The following is a 16,476-nucleotide window of genomic DNA, read 5'->3' as shown; positions in this document are numbered from 1 at the left end:
ATGATCTGTTATTTATATTATCTGTTATTTATTTAATTACCACGTGTATTACTACTGTGAAGCGCTATGTACATTAATGACGCTATATAAAGACATACAATACAATTACATTCTGCCCATGAAAATGGACGAGTTGTGCTGCATAGGTTAATGTGGTGATCAGAATATTCACTTTTACATACAGTATGTAACGCATGCATGTGAATAATTGTTATCCTATGCTTTTTATGTTACTGGTTTCAGGTGGGTCTTCTGGCTCTTGTTGCAGTTGCCGAATATTCAGGAGAATTTGAAAAAATAATACAATTTTGTAAAGGGTATGTTGAAATGTAGTCATCATTCTTATTTGAATTGCCATGTGACCGGAAGCACGCATACCATATACATATCACTTGTCTGACGTTTCCTGCCCTGTGATGCACGCTGTTTAGGGTAAGTCTATAGTGGAGGAACTCATGGCGTCTGTCGGACAAGCGATCTGTTGCCTGTGATCCATAGCGATGTGGAGGCGTGGCCGTGACATCACGCGAGCGGTTCGCCCTTATTGGCTGAACCGCGCATGTGACCCCGCTGCCACGCGACAAAAACAAAATTGGATGAAATAGAGACGCCTTCTCTTGTTCGCGATGCGCGTGCAGTCGCGATCACCATAGACAAGGCCTTAGGCCGAGCTCACTGTGCCTACGTCACGACGCAGCGATGTTGCTCATCCCCAGCAGACTGAATGACGTGACTTGTAGGCGGGTCCCAGACATGGGTAGGGTGTTCCTTGTGCTTACATTTCACTCATTGGCTGGCGAAATACACGTGACGCGGCTGCCGCACGAAATTACAACTTGAGTTGTCTCCCTCAAGTGCAGCAGCGTCAACGCTGAACTTCGCCACCAGGAGTCGTTTATAGTCTGAAAACTCTGATGCAATAGCATTAAAGAGTGCCGAACGTGCGCACGCACAGTGAGCGGGGCCTTATAGTGGCTCTGGTAACCATGGCACTGACTTGGAAGCAGGTTCAAATCCCCATGTGACCTTGGACAAACCAATTCATCTCCCATCAAAATTAGATTGTACAGTGCTGCGTGACCTTGACCTGCGTTATATAAGAAAATCAATATTATTATATAAATATATTAAATAGGCAATAGGTTGCCTAAATTCTCATGTATTTTCTAGTCCAATAAATGTTGGGTTCCTGAGGCTACAGCCTACTCCGAAGGCCTCGTCGATAGCGACCGCGCGCACGAACAAGAGGCGGCTCCTCTATGAGGCCGTCAATAGCGCGATGAATCACAGCAGCATTTCCGGAAGACAAGGTTTTTGTGTTTTGGCGCAACGGCCGCGTCACGTGGGCGGTTTAGCCAATGAGGGCGAACCAGTCTCGTCACGGCCACGCCATGCCCTCTGTCGCGAACGATCTGAAGTCTACACCATGCGCTCTGTCACGTGTGCGCCTGCACTATGGACTTGGCCTAAGAAATGTGCTCCTGGTCCCCTCTAGGCAACAGGGGCTAATGGGTCTCCTAATAGGCAGCACAATTGAAGTGAGAGACATCCAACGCGTGATATTTATCAGAGATCCGCTTTCCCTTGCTAACAGTAACACACATGCAGGAAGTGTCTGACCAAGGGAGGCTAGCGATCTAGATTAGTGTATCTTGACCCCAAGTGAAAGTGGGGATGTTGCAGAAGCTGTTATTGACGATCTGCGCTCAGCTGACAGCGACTCTGGCATTTTGTTGTTGAAATGCATGAAACATCAGTCCACACGGATCACCTTTTTCTTTACTTTTATGTTTCCTTGCTGTTAGAGATTTCTTCTCGCCCTTTCAAATGCTGTTTTTATTTTTTACATCTGAAGCTCCGTACAGGAGATATAAGCGTTTGAAATATTGTGTCCGGTAGGTTAAAATGAAGCTCTCTCCAGAGTCCAGTCTGACCGTGTTACCATGGTAACCTCAAAAGTCAGAGATTAAAAATATATATATTTAAAAAGAACAAGACATGCTCCGGGGGGACAAGAAACTAACATTTCTATGAGTTAAACTCTTTGCTGCTTTAAGTGAAGAAGAAAGAAAAAAAAACCCGCTGCTTTCCAAGCCAGGAAAAAAAGCTTAGAAAAATCACTGTTTATTTCACCTTGACTTTTGACTTCAGTTTTCTCAGTTGCTGACCCAGTGAAACATTACTATTTGTAGGCACGAGGGGTTTGTCTTCCCATGCCTAGGAGTTCATCCAGTACAAGGGATTGCACCAGAACAGCAGCGCAGTGCTACCGTAAAGGTAACAAGAGTTGCTATTATGATAAAGTAAGAGTGACCATAATGCTATATATGTGCTCCTATCAGTTCTGCACATCTTTACTCAAAGCTGGTTTCATAGCGGGAAATAGATTCCCACGCGTGTTCGGTTTAGTAGACGAAGCTGTAGAGCAGGGGTGGCCAACTCCAGTCTTCAAGGGCCACCAACAGTTTTTCAGAATATCCATGCTTCAGCACAGGTGTTTTAAGTCAGGGGTGCGCAAACGTTTGGCCCTGCGCCCCCCTGCCTGCTCAGCCCCAGTACTCGTGCCCCCCCCTACCTGCTATCCGGCGTCATGTCACATGAAGCCGTGGTGACATTTGATGTTGTGTTGCCATGGCGACACGTCGCTCGGAGCCGTCGGAGAGAAGGTGAGTTACAGAGGCCTGACGCACTCCCCGGCATTTAAAATCTTTGGGGAAGAGCGCAGGACCTCTGTAACTGCAGTGTCTCTCTCCCCCCTCCCCCCCCCCCCCAGTTGTCGCACCCCTGGTTTAAGTCATGATGAATGAGCCACCTGTGCTGAAGCAGGGATATCCTGAAAACCTGACCTGTTGGCGGCCCTTGAGGACTGGGGTTGGCCTCCCCTGCGTAGATGTTAGGATTACTCCATATTGTTATTCTGTAACGTGAGTTTTCAGGAGGTGGATCCCAAACATGTTATCTATAATAATGCTGCAAAATCTTCTGTAATCCACTTCTACATTATTGAATTTGACTTGTGTATGTGAAAGGGTTTAATACAATGCAGCCATCCAGCTGACTTACCGCCCCACAAGACACTAAAAATGAGCAATAACTCCCCAAAAACTGTCACAGTGCACCTCAATTACGCTGCCACCACCAAGAATAATTTCCGGCCTTAACCTCAGGAGTCCCAGGTCCCCTCTTTACTGGAAAAATATGGAATTAACACAAAAATCGAATGTAGTAAAATGTGTCTGAAATTGCAGTTAATCTCTTTAAAAAGGTACTGGGTTCTATTAGAGTCCAAAGACAAGTACTTATTAAATGTTAGATTTAACATAACATAAAAAGTGTACTGTGCTTGTTACAAAGACATGCAAAATCTAAATGGAGACCGTTTCCCAAAGTAAACGGGGATAGAAGCAGAAGACCAATACATTACTGATGAATGATTTTGGTCCCTCCAAGAGGTCGTGGAGTTGGAAATATGAGAATTCTGATTTGGTTCTCAAAATCATTCTTTTAAACATCAAACTTTGCCTTTTTGTGACTGGGGCTCATCTCTCACTGATCAATCTTTCGTGACATTTATGGCTGATGTTACCGGGAGAGAGAGAATGATGTTAATATAATACCTTCTAACTCTCCCTGTAACCAGTAGATTAATGCTTCAATCATCATTGCATTCAGATAATTTTAACGCACACATAGACGTCTGTTTTGAGCGCTACTTCTAATTTTGAGAGGGAAGCAAATGATCTGACATTGACAACCAAACGGTGCGCTCGCAATACTCCCCCTCCCCCCACCCCTCCTCGTTATCGGACATAAGCTTTCCGAGTCCCCCGGCCCCGGAGTAGCCCCACCTCTATCCTCCCCCCCGGCGGAGCTGTGGGGACACAAAGTAAGATGGGAGGATATCAGAAAATGTGTTGGGGAGAAGAGAAGCTTGCAACCGCAGTATGTGGAAGACCATTGGGGAGGCCTTCATCCAGCAGTGGATCGACAAGGGCTGAAGATGATGATATATACACACAGGGCTCGACAAATGCACTCGCCCACTCGGTTCTAGTGAAATTCCGTTTTTAAGATAAAATTCTTTTTGTAAACAGGATTTAGAAGATGCTCTGCCTCTGATAGAGTTGTATAAAGATGAGTTGGTGGCCATTGGTGAGGTATGAATCAGTCACTCAATACTTTCTTGGATCTTATGGACAACGTGTATAGTTGGTGCTGGTCACTGAGTAATCCTCTACTTCCAACAATTTCCGATTAGCACAGGTCGTACTGGATGAGAAGCATAATGCAGTAATACACTGCACATTAACTAGTTCAGGGGTGGGCAACTCCAGTCCGCAAGGGCCCCCAACAGGTCAGGTTTTCAGGATATCTCTGCTTCAGCACAGGTGGTGCAGTCTACCACTGAGCCACTGATTGAGCCACGTGTGCTGAAGCAGGGATATCCTGAAAACCTGACCTTTTTGGGGGCCCTTGAAGACTGGAGTTGCCCACCCCTAAATGATATCCTACTTGCTGGGAACAGTGATAATGCAAACTAAAGGGAAATGAATGGCTGAGGAAAAAATATATATAGCCGTATTTACTAAGCAGTCTGGAAATCAGCTTACAGCCCATTCAAGTCAATGGGAGCCTGGGAAGTGCCTCACAGCAGAAGGCAGCTTAGTAAATATGACGCATCATGCAGAAGCAAATAGGGTAGAAATAACCATCTGAGTGACAAGAGTGGGCCGCACATTAGACAGAAGTGACATAGGACAGGGCAGACTGACTTAGAACCTGATAATACACCACATGTTACACAGAGATGACTGACTAGAAACCATGATAATAAACAGACCATAGAACAGAAGTGACTGGGAACGTGATGACACAGCCTAACTACCGCGGCACATAATCTGTATTTCTCATGGCAATCGTGGTAATACACAGCCATATTAGATTAGTCTGATAAACATCACCCAAGGACAGGACTGGCACGGAAGTAGAACACCTTAGACCCCTATCCAATATGCTGTGAAGGTGTCTGTCCCTCGCTCTGGAACACTTCAGCACCATTCATTTGAGGATAAAGGTGAGATCTCAGCATATTAAGTGTAGGGGCCAAAGTGAGGTTTATGCTCAAAATTGTTGTCTTTATTCAGAGCAACTGAAAATCCAGCCATGCTTCATTGACATAAAAAATACACTACACTACGTCATGTGAAAGTAAACTCCTTAGGCAATAGGAGGTATTCTCATGAATACCAAGTAATAATACCAGCGCATCTATTCCTGATCGTTCCCTGCAGGTCGGTCTGGACTTCAGCCCACGAATCGCGAGCACAGATGATCAGAAAGAAGACCAGAGGCAGGTGTTCATCAGACAGATCGAGCTGGCCAAATGCCTCGATCTGCCACTGTAAGGCCTTTTGTATAACACTTATTATCTTCTCAGCCACATTACCTTTGGGTAATCAGTATATGGAACCGACACTGTGGTCCTGTGAAATGAATGAGCACCACGTTTGTTTATTTAAGTCACACACATTGCATGCCTGTCTCGTTTAACCCTTTGTGTGCTGTAGAGGCCTGCAGCAAATGGTTCTGCTATAGGTTGCAAGCACCTCTGAGACTGGCTGGATTAACGGACAAAAATATGCAGTGTTTGGTGTAGAATTAATTATTCCTACACACAGAAATTGAGGGTGCACAGTGCACTTCTTCTGTTACTTGACCCACATCCTAAAATGTTTTTGGCAGGATTTCACCCCAAGAGTAGTTGCGTTGTTGATTTGAAGTATACTTGTACAGCACGTTAGAGTTGATATTCACTGCATGTATACAAATCATGATTATTATACTTCGTTAATAGGGTATCCCGTGAGGATATCATCTGCATTAGTGAACCTACGAGTAGTCTAATAAAGGCACAATAATGTAATATGGTCCAGCTTTTCCGTTGTGAATGTTTTGCCACGTTGAGTAAGACGATGTAAAGAGGTGGGAGGTTAGGTCTGCATGTCCCTCAACACCGGGCCATGCTTTTAACCCCTGCAACACTGAATTGCCGTACACTTGTTAAACTTGTTTTTACGACACAACTAATTGTATTATATTGGGTGACTGCCTGCAAGTGAGACAACACTTACAGCATTGAGCACAGACTTACCCTAGTGTTCCAGTTTGCTCTTTTCTTCCCCAGGAATGTCCATTCTCGCTCAGCTGGGAGGCCAACTATTGAACTTTTAAAAGAGCAAGGTATGGATTTGTATTTGTCTCGATAGTTTGTGAGTTGACTCGTGATTTTGTTGCTTGAACTTCATCTCGTCTGCCCTCCTTTGACTCTGTTATATTGTTTACTGGTTAAATACAATAATTATACATGTTGTATGAAGTCAGGAAAAGCACGAGTCACTTCACGTAATCGTTTTCTTTTCCTCGTGCATCTTTTGGTACAAAATGACAATCTTTGGTAGAATTTAGAGTGCACTCTAGTGTATGCAGTACTGTCAAATAAAACGTACCTACACAAGTCCATTGTCCCAAAGAGCCTATAGCAAGCATGTCAAACTGAAATGCTAACAAGGGCCACATTAAACAAGGTTTAAGTTCAGGTGGGCCGCAAAAAAAAAAAACTTACATTTTCATAGAAACGTAGGTTTATTTCGAGAAGTACTGTGTGTGTGTGTGTGTGTGTGTGTGTGTGTGTGTGTGTGTGTACACCTCAATAATCGAACAAAAAAAAAACCCAGATGTGAATGATTCTGAACCCATTAACCATTGTCAGGACGCCCCCTCTTCACAATTTCTAAAGCAGCAATCCCGCCTGGGATCTTACCTGATCCGCAGTCCCTCAAGGTACTATACCGGAGGGGAGGTGTTCCCTACCTGTCTTCCCATGTCCCCCGTGTGAAACTTGAGTCAGATCCGGAAGAAAGCAGAATAGGTTATTTCGGTGTAGGTATAGGGCAGTTAAGATAAAAACGAGAGACAGAGAGGCAGAGAGAGAGGCGGAGAGAGAGAGAGAGGCGGAGAGAGAGAGAGAGGCGGAGAGAGAGAGAGAGGCAGAGAGAGAGAGGCAGAGAGAGGGGCAGAGAGGCAGAGAGAGAGGGGCAGAGAGGCAGAGAGAGAGGGGCAGAGAGAGAGGGGCAGAGAGGCAGAGAGAGAGGGGCAGAGAGAGAGGGGCAGAGAGGCAGAGAGGCAGAGAGAGAGAGGCAGAGAGAGAGGGGCAGAGAGGCAGAGAGAGAGGGGCAGAGAGAGAGAGAGGCAGAGAGGCAGAGAGAGAGGCAGAGAGAGAGAGAGGCGGAGAGAGAGAGACAGAGAGGCAGAGAGAGAGAGGCAGAGAGAGAGAGAGAGAGGGGCAGAAAGGCAGAGAGAGAGGGGCAGAGAGAGAGGGGCAGAGAGGCAGAGAGAGAGGGGCAGAGAGAGAGGGGCCGAGAGGCAGAGAGAGAGGGGCAGAGAGAGAGGGGCAGAGAGGCAGAGAGAGAGGGGCAGAGAGGCAGAGAGAGAGGGGCAGAGAGAGAGGGGCAGAGAGGCAGAGAGAGAGGGGCAGAGAGAGAGGGGCAGAGAGGCAGAGAGAGAGAGGCAGAGAGAGGGGGGCAGAGAGGCAGAGAGAGAGGGGCAGAGAGAGAGAGAGGCAGAGAGGCAGAGAGAGAAGCAGAGAGAGAGAGAGGCGGAGAGAGAGAGACAGAGAGGCAGAGAGAGAGGGGCAGAGAGGCAGAGAGAGAGGGGCAGAGAGAGAGGGGCAGAGAGAGAGGGGCAGAGAGGCAGAGAGAGAGGGGCAGAGAGAGAGGGGCCGAGAGGCAGAGAGAGAGGGGCAGAGAGGCAGAGAGAGAGAGGCGCAGAGAGGCAGAGAGAGAGGGGCAGAGAGGCAGAGAGAGAGGGGCAGAGAGGCAGAGAGAGAGGGGCAGAGAGGCAGAGAGACAGAGAGACAGAGAGAGAGAGGCAGAGAGAGAGGCAGAGAGGCAGAGAGAGAGAGGCAGAGAGAGAGAGGCAGAGAGAGAGAGGCGGAGAGAGAGGCAGAGAGAGAGAGGCAGAGAGAGAGAGAGAGGCAGAGAGAGAGAGACAGAGAGACAGATAGAGAGAGAGACAGAGAGAGACAGAGAGGCAGAGAGAGAGAGACAGAGAGGCAGAGAGAGAGAGAGAGAGAGAGAGAGGCAGAGAGAGAGAGGCAGAGAGGCAGAGAGAGAGAGACAGAGAGAGAGAGAGAGGCAGAGAGAGAGAGACAGAGAGGCAGAGAGAGAGGCAGAGAGAGAGAGAGGCAGAGAGAGAGAGGCAGAGAGGCAGAGAGAGAGGCGGAGAGAGAGAGGCGGAGAGAGAGGGACAGAGGCACAGGGACAGAGGCACAGGGGCACAGGCACAGAGGGACAGGGGCACAGGCACAGAGGGACAGGGGCACAGGCACAGAGGGACAGGGGCACAGGGGCACAGGGACAGGGGCACAGGGACAGAGGGACAGAGGCACAGGCACAGAGGCTCTCCCTGACACTCTCCCTCTCCCTGACACACTCTCTCTCCCTGACACTCCCTCTCCCTGACACTCTCCCTCTCCCTGACACTCTCCCTCTCCCTGACACTCTCCCTCTCCCTGACACTCTCCCTCTCCCTGACACTCTCTCTCTCCCTCTCCCTGACACTCTCCCTCTCCCTGACACTCTCCCTCTCCCTGACACTCTCTCTCCCTCTCCCTGACACACTCTCTCTCCCTCTCCCTGACACTCTCCCTCTCCCTGACACTCTCCCTCTCCCTGACACTCTCTCTCTCCCTCTCCCTGACACTCTCTCTCTCTCTCACTCTCCCTGACTCTCTCCCTGCACTCTCTCTCTCCCTCTCCCTGTCCCTGACACTCTCTCTCTCTCTCTCTCCCTCTCCCTGACACTCTCTCTCTCCCTGACACTCTCCCTCTCCCTGACACTCTCTCTCCCTGTGCCTGACACTCTCTCTCTCAGACACACACACACTCAGACACACATACACACACACTCAGACACACACACACCACCTTGCTGCCACCACTGCTCCGGGACACAACCCCTTCCTCTCCTCCCCCCCCCCCCCCCCCCCGGCGGCCGCGCAACCCCCCTCCATCTCCCTTCTCCCTCCACCCACCCTCTCATCCCTTCTCCCCCCACCACCAGCCCGTTTTTCATACCCACTCCCCTGCACCAGCACCAGCGCATTTTTCACACCCACCCCCCTGCACCAGCACCAGCCCCAGTCCCAGCCCGTTTTTCACACCCACCCCCCTGCACCAGCACCAGCCCGTTTTTCACACCCACCCCCCTGCACCAGCACCAGCCCGTTTTTCACACCCACCCCCCTGCACCAGCACCAGCGCATTTTTCACACCCACCCCCCTGCATCAGCACCAGCCCCAGTCCCAGTCCCAGCCCGTTTTTCACACCCACCCCCCTGCACCAGCACCAGCCCGTTTTTCACACCCACCCCCCTGCACCAGCACCAGCCCCAGCCCGTTTTTCACACCCACCCCCCTGCACCAGCACCAGCCCGTTTTTCACACCCACCCCCCTGCACCAGCACCAGCCCGTTTTTCACACCCACCCCCCTGCACCAGCACCAGCGCATTTTTCACACCCACCCCCCTGCACCAGCCCCAGTCCCAGCCCGTTTTTCACACCCACCCCCCTGCACCAGCACCAGCCCGTTTTTCACACCCACCCCCCTGCACCAGCACCAGCCCCAGCCCGTTTTTCACACCCACCCCCCTGCACCAGCACCAGCCCCAGCCCGTTTTTCACACCCACCCCACTGCACCAGCACCAGCCCCAGCCCGTTTTTCACACCCACCCCCCTGCACCAGCCCCAGCCCGTTTTTCACACCCACCCCCCTGCACCAGCACCAGCCCGTTTTTCACACCCACCCCCCTGCACCAGCACCAGCCCGTTTTTCACACCCACCCGTCTGCACCAGCACCAGTCCCAGCCCGTTTTTCACACCCACCCCCCTGCACCAGCCCCAGTCCGTCTTTCACACCCACCCCCCTGCACCAGCCCCAGTCCCAGCCCGTTTTTCACACCCACCCCCCTGCACCAGCACCAGCCCCAGTCCCAGCCTGTCTTTCACACCCACCCCCCTGCACCAGCCCCAGCCCCAGCCCGTCTTTCACACCCACCTCCCTACACCAGCACCAGCCCCAGCCCGTTTTTCACACCCACACCCCTGCACCAGCACCAGCCCCAGTCCCAGCCTGTCTTTCACACCCACCCCCCTGCACCAGCCCCAGCCCCAGCCCGTCTTTCACACCCACCTCCCTACACCAGCACCAGCCCCAGCCCGTTTTTCACACCCACCCCCCTGCACCAGCCCCAGCCCCAGCCCGTCTTTCACACCCACCTCCCTACACCAGCACCAGCCCCAGCCCGTTTTTCACACCCACCCCCCTGCACCAGCACCAGCCCCAGCCCGTTTTTCACACCCACCCCCCTGCACCAGCACCAGCCCCAGCCCGTTTTTCACACCCACCCCACTGCACCAGCACCAGCCCCAGCCCGTTTTTCACACCCACCCCCCTGCACCAGCCCCAGCCCGTTTTTCACACCCACCCCCCTGCACCAGCACCAGCCCGTTTTTCACACCCACCCCCCTGCACCAGCACCAGCCCGTTTTTCACACCCACCCGTCTGCACCAGCACCAGCCCGTTTTTCACACCCACCCCCCTGCACCAGCCCCAGTCCGTCTTTCACACCCACCCCCCTGCACCAGCCCCAGTCCCAGTCCCAGCCTGTCTTTCACACCCACCCCCCTGCACCAGCACCAGCCCCAGTCCCAGCCTGTCTTTCACACCCACCCCCCTGCACCAGCCCCAGCCCCAGCCCGTCTTTCACACCCACCTCCCTACACCAGCACCAGCCCCAGCCCGTTTTTCACACCCACCCCCCTGCACCAGCACCAGCCCCAGTCCCAGCCTGTCTTTCACACCCACCCCCCTGCACCAGCCCCAGCCCCAGCCCGTCTTTCACACCCACCTCCCTACACCAGCACCAGCCCCAGCCCGTTTTTCACACCCACCCCCCTGCACCAGCCCCAGCCCCAGCCCGTCTTTCACACCCACCTCCCTACACCAGCACCAGCCCCAGCCCGTTTTTCACACCCACCCCCCTGCACCAGCACCAGCCCCAGCCCGTTTTTCACACCCACCCCCCTGCACCAGCACCAGCCCCAGCCCGTTTTTCACACCCACCCCACTGCACCAGCACCAGCCCCAGCCCGTTTTTCACACCCACCCCCCTGCACCAGCCCCAGCCCGTTTTTCACACCCACCCCCCTGCACCAGCACCAGCCCGTTTTTCACACCCACCCCCCTGCACCAGCACCAGCCCGTTTTTCACACCCACCCGTCTGCACCAGCACCAGCCCGTTTTTCACACCCACCCCCCTGCACCAGCCCCAGTCCGTCTTTCACACCCACCCCCCTGCACCAGCCCCAGTCCCAGCCCGTTTTTCACACCCACCCCCCTGCACCAGCACCAGCCCCAGTCCCAGCCTGTCTTTCACACCCACCCCCCTGCACCAGCCCCAGCCCCAGCCCGTCTTTCACACCCACCTCCCTACACCAGCACCAGTCCCAGCCCGTTTTTCACACCCTCCCCCCTGCACCAGCACCAGCCCCAGTCCCAGCCTGTCTTTCACACCCACCCCCCTGCACCAGCCCCAGCCCCAGCCCGTCTTTCACACCCACCTCCCTACACCAGCACCAGCCCCAGCCCGTTTTTCACACCCACCCCCCTGCACCAGCCCCAGCCCCAGCCCGTCTTTCACACCCACCTCCCTACACCAGCACCAGCCCCAGCCCGTTTTTCACACCCACCCCCCTGCACCAGCACCAGCCCCAGCCCGTTTTTCACACCCACCCCCCTGCACCAGCACCAGCCCCAGCCCGTTTTTCACACCCACCCCACTGCACCAGCACCAGCCCCAGCCCGTTTTTCACACCCACCCCCCTGCACCAGCCCCAGCCCGTTTTTCACACCCACCCCCCTGCACCAGCACCAGCCCGTTTTTCACACCCACCCCCCTGCACCAGCACCAGCCCGTTTTTCACACCCACCCGTCTGCACCAGCACCAGCCCGTTTTTCACACCCACCCCCCTGCACCAGCCCCAGTCCGTCTTTCACACCCACCCCCCTGCACCAGCCCCAGTCCCAGTCCCAGCCTGTCTTTCACACCCACCCCCCTTCACCAGCACCAGCCCCAGTCCCAGCCTGTCTTTCACACCCACCCCCCTGCACCAGCCCCAGCCCCAGCCCGTCTTTCACACCCACCTCCCTACACCAGCACCAGCCCCAGCCCGTTTTTCACACCCACCCCCCTGCACCAGCACCAGCCCCAGTCCCAGCCTGTCTTTCACACCCACCCCCCTGCACCAGCCCCAGCCCCAGCCCGTCTTTCACACCCACCTCCCTACACCAGCACCAGCCCCAGCCCGTTTTTCACACCCACCCCCCTGCACCAGCCCCAGCCCCAGCCCGTCTTTCACACCCACCTCCCTACACCAGCACCAGCCCCAGCCCGTTTTTCACACCCACCCCCCTGCACCAGCACCAGCCCCAGCCCGTTTTTCACACCCACCCCCCTGCACCAGCACCAGCCCCAGCCCGTTTTTCACACCCACCCCACTGCACCAGCACCAGCCCCAGCCCGTTTTTCACACCCACCCCCCTGCACCAGCCCCAGCCCGTTTTTCACACCCACCCCCCTGCACCAGCACCAGCCCGTTTTTCACACCCACCCCCCTGCACCAGCACCAGCCCGTTTTTCACACCCACCCGTCTGCACCAGCACCAGCCCGTTTTTCACACCCACCCCCCTGCACCAGCCCCAGTCCGTCTTTCACACCCACCCCCCTGCACCAGCCCCAGTCCCAGCCCGTTTTTCACACCCACCCCCCTGCACCAGCACCAGCCCCAGTCCCAGCCTGTCTTTCACACCCACCCCCCTGCACCAGCCCCAGCCCCAGCCCGTCTTTCACACCCACCTCCCTACACCAGCACCAGCCCCAGCCCGTTTTTCACACCCACCCCCCTGCACCAGCCCCAGCCCGTTTTTCACACCCACCCCCCTGCACCAGCCCCAGCCCGTTTTTCACACCCACCCCCCTGCACCAGCGCCTGTGACTCCGGTAACATGAATGCTTGTACTGCTTGGCAGCATCACCTCAGGACAGATCGGTCAGTGAGCAGCAGCAGAGACACACACACACAGACACACAGACACACAGACACACAGACACACAGACACACAGACACACAGACACACAGACACACAGACACACAGACACACAGACACACAGACACACAGACACACAGACACACACAGACACACACAGACACACAGACACACAGACACACAGACACACAGACACACAGACACACAGACACACACCTTGGTGCTGCAGTCTGGTTGCTCTGAACTTGGAAGTGAATAATGGCGGACCGGCTGCAGCTCTCGGAAGAGTTTCTCCTCCTCAGCACGCATCAGCGCGCATGCGGAGGGACAAACTATAGCCCGGTCGTTGTGAGGGGCCGCAAAAATATCCGTAGCGGGCCGCATGTTTGACATGCCTGGCCTAGAGTATAGGGTTGCCAGACATCCCGCATGTATACAGGATTGTGCCTTATTTAATTGACTTGTCCCGGTACGGTCTGTTGGGATGCATAACTGTCGCGTATTTTAGTGCTTTGCCACGAAATACCTGAACGTAAAATGACTGTAATTAAATTTGCCTTAAAAACATAATAGATTTTGAGTGTAATAGTTTTTCTCCCACCATTGCCTGGTAGTTCAGAGCGTGTATGCCCGTCCTGCCAAGCGCAGCGATGATAAAAACCAAAGAGTATAGCGAATTTAATTAAACGAATAATTATGCCAAAACGCTGGTGTACGCTGGTCGACGATTATTCTAAACGGTGGGATTTTATTAAGAAAGGGAAGCTGAATGCAAGCTATGCAGATGCATTTTTAGCATCACGCACGGCGGTAAGTCAGACATTTTTACTACACACCGCTACACGCGAGCATACATTAAGTGTATCATCCTCTGTGTAAAAACCACAGCACTATGTTCGGGCCATTACGGTAGATTTTATAATATTTTGCATAGCAACTTTGACGGTCTGTCATTAACTCATGAAGACGTCACACTGTCATACTGGATTTCGGCTTTCCGTGTTAGAAAAACATAAATCTTGCAACCCTACTATAGTATCATTGTTTGTACCCGAGTTACAGGGAGATAAAGGGATCTTCTCACGGTGAACGCATCTTCTGGGAATGGACTGATGGGGAGTTATTCATTAAACTACGATAGTGCCGATCAACCACTACCACACAAACTCGCGTTTGACTACAATGGGATGTTCCATGCAATGGTGCCCCGATCGGCACAATTGTAGTATTGCAGTTGAATGAATAACCCCCATAGTGTTTCAGTTGATCTGTGCAGAACATTACGTGCAGTGTCAGAATAGTACGAGTAGACTGATTTGGTTGGTATTGCAGGCGCGGAGAAGGTCCTGCTTCATGCATTTGATGGCAGGCCTTCGGTTGCGATGGAAGGCGTTAAGGCTGGTTACTACTTCTCCATCCCACCCTCTATCATCCGAAGTGTACAGGTAAAATGGGTTAGCAAGATGCTTCTTAAATGTTACACAGGGGACTGCAACTCCACCAGTCTGGATTGGGGGTTTTTTTTTGTCATATATTTTAATAAAGGAAACTTGTGTACTATGGGCCACATACATTTTATTTATTTATAAAATGTTTTACCAGGCAGTAATACATTGAGTTACCTCTAGTTTTCAAGTATGTCCTGGGAACAGAGTTATATACTAAGCAGTGTTAACATTCAAGGCACATAGTCAATTCATTTGAATAACTTGTAATGTGCTCTATGGCAGGGGTGCGCAAACTAGGGGGCACTAGATTTTCCGGGGAGGGGGGGGGGGCGCGGCGGTTATACTCCTGGACCGCACTTCTAAACAAATACTAAACCTAATGGATACTCGCGTGAGAAGGACCTTCCGGTTATATCCTGGACCGCACTTCTAAACAAATACTAAACCTAATGGATACTCGCGTGAGAAGGACCTTCCGGTTATATCCACAAACCATGAGTCATACGCGATCCGCTGACATAGGTGTAAAATAATATTACATGCTTCAGAAAACGACGAAAACGTCCTTTGTGGACTGAAATAAACTGTGGATTGCAGAGAGTAACATGTATTGTATTTTTTATAATTTATCGTCCTTGAATGATTTCTTGTTTCCTTTAAGATGCAGAATCTTGTGAAAAAGCTGCCCCTGGAAAACCTGTGTTTGGAAACGGGCTCTCCTGCACTAGGACCGGTAAAGCAGGTACACTTACAGGACGCTCTGTTCTCATCTTGTTTTCATATGTTATTGTTATCATTTCCTTGTAAAGCACCAACATATTCCACTGCGCGGTACAATGGGGTTACAGAGTAATGTATATCAGAGGTGCGCAAACTGGGGGGAGATTTTTCGGGGGGGGGGGGGAGGCGGTTGCAGAGGCCCCACACTCTTCCTCAAGACATTTAAATAAAATGCCGGGGGATCGCGTGAGGCCTCTGCAACGTCCTTTACCGTGATTCAGAGGCTTGGTGTGGCGCCGCTGCGTCATTTCACGGCTGTCACCATGGCAACGCGAGGGGTCACGTGGCATGACCCCGCAGCGGCATTTGACGCCGGCAAAAAAGTTAAGGGGGGTTTCGAGCACTGGGGGAAGCAGGCAAGGGGGGGGCGCAGCTCCAAATGTTTGCGCACCCCTGATGTATATTACAAAAAACAGTTACATACAAGTGAGGGTAAACATGCACAAACAGATACAGAGAGGCAATGAGGGCCCTGCTCGTGAGAGCTTACAGTCTAGAGGGAATGAATGTCACTATATTTATGGAAGAATTGCCCACCTTTCCAGTGTTTTATGGCCAAACGTGATCGAAAGATAAATATAGTGTAAAATCAATAATGTGGCAGCCGATTTAACATATCATCTGTTCCCGGGAACCTGCAGTGGGGTTTTAAAAATATTCGTTTGTGGACTTGGAATATATATGGGGGCTTATTCTCAAGGGTTTAAATCAACCGGGTGAATGCAGTGTCAAATCCAGCTAAAGCTTTCATCAAGATAATGTCCCATTCTACAACAGCAAGCATACAGTAGGTCACTTAACTCATCAAATGGCAGACTGATGAGGTTTTTGTTAATGAAATCTATTAAGTATTTTTACCATAATTATGATTTATGTTAGACATGTTATTGAAACCCTCTCTTCTCAATGTCTTTTCTAGGTCAGAAATGAACCAAAAAACATTCTGGTTTCTGCTGAATATATAGCCACGTTGAAAGCGATCTCACTGGGCGAGGTTATTGAGGTCACAACAAAGAACTCCTTTACACTGTTTCCCAGGTTACTTCAAGTTCCTCCCAAATAAAGAACGTTTTTAAA

General features: G+C 52.0%; 1 protein-coding gene across 5 annotated transcripts in view; it reads left to right on the top strand.

Moving 5' to 3' along the window:
- The window catches only part of LOC142492736 (putative deoxyribonuclease TATDN3), a 19,049-nt gene extending 2,573 nt beyond the window's left edge, over positions 1 to 16,476 (top strand). For 2 of the 5 annotated variants that reach the window (XM_075595672.1, XM_075595674.1), the window contains 8 exons: positions 244 to 317; positions 2,193 to 2,277; positions 4,095 to 4,157; positions 5,292 to 5,401; positions 6,185 to 6,240; positions 14,504 to 14,616; positions 15,281 to 15,361; positions 16,319 to 16,476. In XM_075595672.1, coding sequence (XP_075451787.1) covers positions 244 to 317; positions 2,193 to 2,277; positions 4,095 to 4,157; positions 5,292 to 5,401; positions 6,185 to 6,240; positions 14,504 to 14,616; positions 15,281 to 15,361; positions 16,319 to 16,462 — 726 coding nt within the window. In that variant the 3' untranslated portion in view covers positions 16,463 to 16,476. The remainder of the gene's footprint in view (positions 1 to 243; positions 318 to 2,192; positions 2,278 to 4,094; positions 4,158 to 5,291; positions 5,402 to 6,184; positions 6,241 to 14,503; positions 14,617 to 15,280; positions 15,362 to 16,318) is intronic. The other 3 variants (XM_075595675.1, XM_075595676.1, XM_075595673.1) reach the window with 2 other exon arrangements.

This window comes from Ascaphus truei, chromosome 4 (genome assembly GCF_040206685.1).
Source record: "Ascaphus truei isolate aAscTru1 chromosome 4, aAscTru1.hap1, whole genome shotgun sequence".
In the NCBI taxonomy this organism is placed as follows: domain Eukaryota; kingdom Metazoa; phylum Chordata; class Amphibia; order Anura; family Ascaphidae; genus Ascaphus; species Ascaphus truei.
The sequence above is the reverse complement of the archived record's forward strand: the minus strand, read 5'-3'. Positions and strand labels throughout refer to the sequence as shown.